At 42.8% G+C, this 9091-nt stretch overlaps 1 protein-coding gene across 1 annotated transcript in view; it reads right to left on the reverse strand.

The window, feature by feature from the left end:
- MTMR12 (myotubularin related protein 12) overlaps positions 1-9091 on the reverse strand; it is a 113920-nt gene that overhangs the window by 27709 nt on the left and 77120 nt on the right. Inside the window, exons 9-10 of the mRNA XM_006896790.1 lie at positions 1857-1963; positions 792-916 (exon numbers count right to left, since the gene is read on the reverse strand). Coding sequence (XP_006896852.1) covers positions 792-916; positions 1857-1963 — 232 coding nt within the window. The remainder of the gene's footprint in view (positions 1-791; positions 917-1856; positions 1964-9091) is intronic.

Raw genomic sequence — 9091 nt, forward strand, 5'->3', positions numbered from 1 at the left:
CCTGTGCTGTCCCTCCACCCTTCTGAGCACAATGTCCTTCTCCAAGGACTGATCTCTCATGGCCACATGCCCAAAGTAGGTGAGATGGAGCTTCAAAATCCTAGCTTCCAAGGAGAAACTTGGTTTCACCCCCTCCAAGATAGATCTATTTGATTTCTTGGCAGTCCAGGGTATACAGTCAGTAAAAAAAATTAAGTTATTTCCTTTTCTCAACAACACCCCTCACTGTCTTTGACTCCGAAGTGACTTACAGCCGGCCCTCCGCAGGCTATGTGAGACAGGAAATCACACAGCCTATCTTTCTCCCTTAGGGAAGCTAGGGGATTCTATCTGCCTATCTTGAGGTTGGCAGTACAACTCTGTACTAATTAGGTCTCTACAGCTTCTCTTAGGAAAAATGAAATCCACTCAATGGTCTGGAATGACGAGATCACTCAGGTTTTACCAGTACTATGAGGAAGTCAGGAAATACAGGTACTGCACAGGACAACAATGTTTTCATGGAGAACCTGCAGTGCTCACCACTGGGACAGGTAGAGAGCAGAGATGGCCCATGTGCGCTGTCTCAAGGAGTGGTCGTGGGGGAAAGCCTGAAGAAAGGTGGAGAGGTGACATGGCAATGGCAGCTGCCTTGTGGCTACAGGACAGCCCCCCTCCCCCCCACTCCACAGTAGCCGACTGTGGGCACCCAGGTGCCACCAGGAGGACCCCAGGGAAAAGGCGCCAACTTTCACCTGATCCTCGTGGCACACCTCCCATTTGAGGGGAAGTTTGGCTCAGCATTCTCTCACCTATCAGAAACAGCTGCTTGAATTTAGAGTATGCAGTCTGGATTTCCTGCAGAGACAGGAAGCCGCCTGACAGGTCTTCAGTTTTAACAATTTCATAGGGTGGCCTGTGGATGGTCTTGTAAATTCTGGACATCAAAAGAGAACAACAGATTAGCAAACAAGCATGAAGTAAACACAGTTCAACTCTCCGAGCTCTCACTGTGTGACATGATTGGTGCAGAGGGTTCTGCTGGTCTCTTCCCACTTTTTTGTCTTGTGGTGGTGAGACCAGAACTGCTAGACAACAAACGAGGCTGGAGGGTCACAGTGTGGAACCAGCTGCCCAAGATAATGAAGCTTATACATGGATAGAGTCACAATTTGAACCAAGGCACTAAAACACCAAAGTCTACTTCTGGACTCACTTTTAATTAATTTACCTTTTTTTAAGACAGGGAAGGAGGGGATGAATGATGTATACTGCATTGAAACAAATGAAGGAGAGAACTGTTTAAAAGGGATATATGATTGGGTATTATTGTCATGACAGGAGCCAGAAAAGGCTGCACAGTGCAGTGGACTTGGGGGGAGGGACTGCATAACAATGAAAGAGTTCTTCCTTTTACTTTTCAAGAAGAAGAATGAATTGGGGGGGAGGGGTGGGCAGGGAGAAAAGTGCAACAATTAATGAATGGAAACCCTAAGTCTCTGTAAACTTTCATTAAAATTAATTTTTAAAAAAAAGAAAGAAAAAAATTGAAATATATTCAGTAAAGCAGAACAGTACAATGACAAGCACCACGCTGTAGATTTCAAAACCGTTACTACTACTGACATCATGTCCTTTCACCCCTAAACACTTCACCGTGCATCTCTTACAAGAACAGAGTGGACAGGCACTCTTAATGATTAGACTATGGTGGTTTTCTTAAAAGTAATTAGAAACGAGTCCTGTGACTTCTGTTTTCCTAGCAGTACTATCAGTCAGGGAACAGAAATGCAGAGACTATAAAGAATGGTTGTCTACTTCTTGAACAATCAGTAAAATGGAACCAAACAAAAGCAAAGCAGACAACGAGTACCGACCCATCCAAGAAACTCTTCTGGATTTGTAAGATGCCATCATCCTGTTCTTTGGGCAGTGCTGACATTTTCAAAAGGGCACATCCATTGTGGTGGGACCAACACCATATCTGCAGAGAGGGATGAAGAGAGCTTTACCAGACATAATATACACAACCCACTAGGGGACAGGAAGTACTGCAGTAAAATTCATTCAGGGAAATTCATAACTTCAGTAAGAAATGACTGAAGGTGCTTGATTTGATTGAGCCAGGGACTACTTGCTTATGATGGAAAAGTCTGATTTAGTCTGAAAAGCAAAAACATTAAGTAGACAGTAAGTATAATTTCTGGTCACACAGAGACTTGGGAATTTAGCAAAAGGTGTATGCTTTCTTCACCTACTACAACATGGATAATTTTTCTCAGGTAAAGGGCCATGGAGTCCTCCTCCTACCTATCATTATGACTTGATGGTTTATTATATACTAGATCCTAGAATAAATTGTATACCCTTGGGCTAACCAGAGTGTCAGTGGTTTGAACCCACTAGCCAGTCCTGCTGCTCTCATGGCTTAGTGGTAAAGGACTGTGCTGACAATGCAAGGTACACAGTTCGAATCCACCACCAGTTGCTCTGTGGGAAAAAGATGGGAAATTGATTCCCGTGTTATTTCCTGCCTCTGAAAAGCTGCAAGGTCAGCTATGCGTCAGTTCAGACTCTATGGTACACAACAAGCCGTCTGCTTCTGTAAAGGTAAGTTGTTGTTGTTACGTGCCAGCGAGTAGACTCTGCAGATGGACAGGGACCCTATTAACAATAGGACTACCCAATCCTGGACCATCTTCACTGTTTTTGAAGCCCATTGTTGTGGCCACCGTGCCATCCCTCTTTAAAGGTGTGTCTTCTCCTCCTTTGCTCACCCTCTCCTTCTCTCAAACACGATGCCTCTGTCCAAGCACTGCCCCCTCCTGATAACTACCCAAAGCATGTGTGATAGTTGACGATCTTTGTCTATAAAGAGCAAGGCTGTACTACTTCCATGACAAGTTCATTTCTTTTTTCTGTCAGGCCACGGTACAGTCAATACTCTTTGCCAATACCACAATTCAAAGGCATCAATTCTACTCTCGTCTTTCTTACTGTTCAACTCTCAGATACACAGGAAGCAAATGAAAATACCATAGCTGGGGTCAGGTGTGCCCTAAGTCAGATCGTTAACATTTTAAAGAAGTCTTTGACAGCAATTTTGTCCAGCTTAATACGTAAATATTCACAACACTGGAAATTTTATGAGAAGTTCTACTTTGTCTCACTCACAGGGTCATTATGAGTGGGAATCAGCCTGACAGCAAAGGGTCACACTCTGAAAAACCTGTAAGGGCCAAAACCAGATTGTATTTATGTGGCTTATATTGACACCAGTATTTACCATGTTAGACATCAAAACTTGAAACTTTAAAAATATTCATTCAAAAATCCTAGTAAGTCAGGTCTATGTTAACAAAATGAATATATTTTCCAAGAAATGTTTATGAGAAAAGTGGCATTGTTTTATATTTTTGTAAATCTTGTAATATCTGATTTCATTAACAATAGGTTGGGTTTTTTAATCTATTTTAAGAAAAAAAATAAAGGTATAAAGAATAAAATGTAAATTCTAACAGGTTCAACATGAATGAGATAGAAAGCAGCACCAGGGAAGGATCCAGCTGAAGACAAGTTCATTAATATCTATGGAACTTGGCGGTCAAACTCAACCCTCACAGCTATTGCATGAATTCTGACTCACAGGGACCATCCACTGGGTTTCTAAGGCTGTAAATCTTAACTGAAGGAGACTTTTCCTATCTTTGTCCTGAGGAGCTGTCAGTGGATTTGAAAAGTTGGAAATACACAGCCTTAAGCTAGCAGCACAACATGGTACTTAAATGTCTAACGTTGTTGTGTTAGGGGTGGTTGAGTCGTGTATGACTCCCAGTGACTCTATGAACAACAGATCTGAACCCTGTCCTATCCTGTGCTAACCTCACGTTTGACACACTTGAATCCACTGCCTTAGTCACTGTGTCAATCCATCTCATTGACTGACGGTCTGCCCTTCTTTTACCTACCTTCCACCTTTCCAAGCATGATATACTTTTCCAAGGAACAATATGCTCAAAGTATGTGAGATGAAGCTTCACCATCTTTGCCTCCAAGGAGCACCCTGGCTGCATGTTATCCAAGACATATCTATTTGTTCTTTTGGCAGTCCATGGGGTATACAGCAATCTCCTGCAACACTACAACTCAAAAGCACCTTTTTTTTTTTCTTTTTGGTCATCCTTATTCACTGTCCAGGTCTCGGAAGCTCAACAAGCAACTGAAAAGACCATGGTCTGAATCAGGTACACCTTAGTCCTCAAAATGACATCACTGCTCCTTGGTAACTGGAAGAGATCTCTGACTGCAGACTTTCCCAGGGCAGTATGTCTCCTGATCTCTTAACTGCTGGTACCAAGTATACTGATTGTGGATCCAAGTAAGGAAGTTGTTGACAGTGTCCATCTTTTCTCCATCTATCACGATGTCACCTATTGGTCCAAAATGTCTAAATGACTATTGCCTATCTGCCTAATGAGACAGGCTGAACAAGAGACATCTAATCTATATCACCAGAAACTCAGAACTCTCAGCCTGAGGTGAGTCTGGCTCCCCCTAGGTCTCAGGGGGCAACTGTCCAGGTCTGGGAAAGTTTTAAATTTTTTCAACTGGAAAAGAACTACTAGCCAGTATCATTATGAAATACTCTACAGTACAGGGGACAGCCTCTCACAGGAAAGCTTGATCTGGACCAAATGTCAACAGTGCCAACTTTGAGAAAGTGTCTCAGAGAAAACAAAACCAGAAGCCAGAGCTCACAGCAGCACAAGGCAGAGAGGCTGATCATTTTAAAGCAGTATTTTCAATCAATGACTAGGTTTCCCAGGTTCAGCTGTGGCCTCTGAGTCTGAGCCAACTCCTAGCTGACCCTCTAGTGGGGTTTCCAAACCTGTAAATCACATGAGAGGAGAATGTCCATTATTCTTCCAGGGAGTGGTTGGTAGATTCGAACCACCAGAGGTGTGCCACCCTTGATTGAATCAGCAGCACAGCTCTGCTGACCACACCACCAGAACTAGGTATATCATTTCACCAACTTCATTCGTTAAATTTGCTTAAGATAACTTTTGGTGAACCTGGTTTCTCAGATGAACAAAAATCTTAAACACATTTTTAAAAAGACTGAATGACAATTCTGCTCTCTAGGAAATGGTGTAATCCTAGCTTATGTAACGAACTTCTGCTTTTCACTCACACAAACAGCACTGAAGACCTTCAGAACATGTAATGAAGGCAGATTCCATGAAGTGAAAACACTTTTCTACGGCTTTTTAATCACAGTTATGCTGTTTGCCCTTGTTCTGGTCTTATCTGAACGTGTTCCACTGATTGGCTGCAAGGCCAGGCTAGCATATGGTGGTGTAGCTATGCTACACACACTGTAGGGATGGGAAGGCGGCTTTTCCACAGAGCAGAGCATAATCTCCTTCCCCGGACTCATCTACAAAGGGCTAAAGTATGGAGACCTTTGCTTTCACTCCTCTACAACAGTGATTCTCCTAGTGAGGGGCTCCCAAGACCCTTTCCTGTGGTCTGTGAGGTAAAATGATTTCATGATAACATCAAGAATCTACACTATGTATATGATGCCACTAAGCTCACCAAAACTGAGGATTTAATGCACTTGGCTGTCAAAGATTAAGAACTACAGTCTTTGATACGGATTACAACTCAATATTAAGAAAACAAAAGGCCTTACCACTGAGTCGATAAAAAACCCATTATGATAGATGGAGAAGAGACTGAAGTGGTCAATGATTTCATCTTGCTTGGATCCACAATCAATACCCTTATCAAGAAATCGAAAAACGAGTCCCATGGGGAATATCTGTTATTAGGAACTTCTCCAGAGTAGAAAAGAACAATAACATCCGTTTAAAGACTAAGGTGTGCCTGATACAAGCCAGGGTCTTTTTTTGATTACTTGCTATGCATTTGAAAGCTAGACAATGACTAAGGATGAAAGAAGAATAACTGATGCTTCTGAGTTGTGATGCTGGAGAAGAGTACTGACTATCCCATGAACTATAGGCTTAACATCAAAAAAACAAAGATTGTTATCATTGGGCCAACTGGTTGTGTCATGACTGTCAAAGAGACTGTTAAAAGCTTCAGCATGCTTGGTTTCACAATCAACACTCTTGGTAGCAGTAGCCAGGAACTCTTAAGATGAATTGCATTGGGAAAGTCTGCTATCAATGACCTCTCCCAAATACTGAGAAGTAACAATGTCAGTCTAAAGACTAAGGTGCACCTGATCCAGGCGTGGTTTTTGCAGTTACTTGCTATTCATCAGAGAGCTGGGCAAATGCCTAAGGATAATAGAAGAATCATCAATGCCTTTGAATTGTGGTGCTGGAAAAGAGTATTGAGTATACTATGGACTGCCAAAAGAACAAACAAATCTGTCTTAGTGAAGGTGAAACTAGTATGCTCCTTGGAAGCAAGTTTCCTGTAGCTCTGTATCTTATACTTTGGGCACATGGCCAGGAGAGACTCCTTGGAGAAGGACATCATGCTTGAAAAGGCAGAGGGTCAGCGCAGGAGAGGAAGACCCCAGATGAGATGGATTAATACTGTAACTGCAGTAATGTCTCAGAAACAGTGAGACTGGCTCAGGATACAGCAGAATTCAGAGCTATTGTATAAAGGGTTGCTTTGACTTGCAAGTGACTCAGTGGCACATAACAACAGCAACAACGATGAGAACAAACAAGTCTATCCTTGAGCAAGTGAAACCAAGGAGCTCTTTGGTGGCTAGGATGATGAAACTCCATCTCAGATACTTTGGACATGTTTTAAGGAATCAATCCCTAAAGGAGGACAGCATGCTTGGAAAGGCAGAGGGTCTGCATGAGAGAGAAAGACCCTTAACAAGATGGACTGACACAGAGTAGCAACGGGTTCAAGCGTGTGGGAGATGGTGAGGTGCTGCAGTACAGGGCAGAGCTCAGATTTGTTGTTCATAAGGCTGCGGTTAGCAGCAGTCGACTGGACAACACATAACATCACGATAAATTGGCCACTTGTATTCTGCTGACATTTGAAGTGGCACAGTAGGAAGTGGGTGAAACTACTAGCAACAAGGCACAAAACCAAACGCCCTTCCTGTGCTGATACTCATCATATTCACTAGCAGTTGGGGGGGAAAGTGTGCTTCACTTGAGAACATTCTGCATAAAGGTGAGACCATCACTCATTTCTTGAATCTTGACTTTTCCACGGCTTTTTAACATTTTGTGTGATGAACTGGGAAACAATGTTAAAGCTCAGTGTTTGTCTCAAGGAAAAGCACTTACATAACTGATGAGAGTTCAGAACGGAACCAGCTGGGCTTTCCCCTTGGAATTTAAAGAATGACTGACAGGCAAACGAGTATGTAGCCCTTGATATTTGGCAGCTATTTTATTTGAAATATGTTCTTAGCCTGTCACTTAAGACAACTACCAGACTATTGCCAATAATAAAAACGGAATTTTTAAGTAAATACTAGAATTTTGAAAGATTCCTATCCACCACTTCAGCTGAACAGCATCCCAACATTTAAAGATGAACTGTGTGCAGCCAATCCAGAGGTAGGTGGTTCAAACCTACCAGCTGTTCAGCACAAGATGGGCAGTCACCTCCTGAGTGATTTACAGTCTCTGAAAACACATGAGAGGGCCAGCCATAAGTCAGTTCCCAATTGATAGGGCATAAAAAACTCATCATTATTGATGAAGTAGGAGTAATATTAATAAATGGGATTTGAGAAGTTTTTATGTAATGCAAAGAGTCAGTAACTGGAAGATCTATATAACCAAGTGAACCAGTGTTTTCCAAATGAAATGAGCAAATCATGAACATGTTAAGATCACTTCAAAACAAGACAGTTTGATGGGTTTTAACATGACAGAGAATGAAAAGTTTGCCAACACGTTTCTTATTTCCTAACAAGTCTTTATGAGTCTGACATTTATTAGTTTTTCTTTTCATTCAAAGGGTAAAACTACCCACAATTACCTGCAAACTCAAAACTCTCCTTGCTGTCCAGTCGAAGCTGACCTGTTGTTGACCCTCTAGTGGACTTTCAGCAGATATAAATCATGCAAGAAGAAACTGTCCGTAATTTTCCTGACAAGTCACTAGCAGACTGAAATTGGCAAACAAGAGGACACTTTGGGTAGCGGTGCCACACCACCGGAGCTCCCGTCAGCACTGGCCTGCCACTAACTGAGGTTTCAAGAAGCAAAAGGCCTATATGGAGCATGACCAATAGGGCAGCATTTGTCCAGAGACAAAGCTCGGAAGGATGGCAGGAAGAGAAAAATGGAAATCCGAATCACAGAGAGGAAGTGGGGAGAGTGCTGTTACAAATGTGAGGACTGCACTTAGTACCACAGAACAAAGTATGTATGAAAGGGTTAATGGAAGCTCTGCAAACTTCCACTCAAATGACAAAAGTTTAAACAATATTTAAATTTGCGTGTGTGTGTGTGTACCGTCAAACCCTGCTTGCTGAAACGGAGGAGGACCTGAAGCACTTGCTGCAGAGGGTCAAGGAATGCAACCTCCAATATGGATTAAGGCTCAATGTCAAGAAGACAAAGACTCTCACCACTGGACCAATTGGCAGCATCAGGATGGATGGCGAAGAGACTGAGACTGTTCACAGCTTTAATCCGCTTGGCTCCACAATCAACACCCTTGGCACCAGCAGCCAGGAAATTAGAAGATGTATTGCCCTGGGAAAGTCTGCTGTTAGGGACCTCTCCAAAGTACTGAAGAGCAATGGTGTCTCTCTGGAGGCTAAGGTGCATCTTATACAGGCCATGCACTTGTTATACATCAGAGAGCTGGACAGTGACTAAGGAGGATAGAAAGAGAATTGAGGCCTTTGAGCTGTGGTGCTGGAGAAGAGTATTGAGGGTACCATGGACTACCAAGAAAACAGATTCATCCTGGAAAGGGTTAAACTGGGCAACTCCTTAGAAGCAAGGATTCTGAGGCTTCCTCTAACATACTTTGAACATGTTGTAAGGAGGGAGAGTTCCTTGGAGAGGGACATCATGCTTGGGAGGGTGGAGGGACAGCACAGGAGGGGAAGGCCCTCTATGAGGTGGACTGATTCAGT

This window comes from Elephantulus edwardii, unplaced genomic scaffold (assembly GCF_000299155.1).
Source record: "Elephantulus edwardii isolate Elephantulus edwardi_28Jun2011 unplaced genomic scaffold, EleEdw1.0 scaffold00191, whole genome shotgun sequence".
NCBI classification, from domain to species: Eukaryota; Metazoa; Chordata; class Mammalia; order Macroscelidea; family Macroscelididae; genus Elephantulus; species Elephantulus edwardii.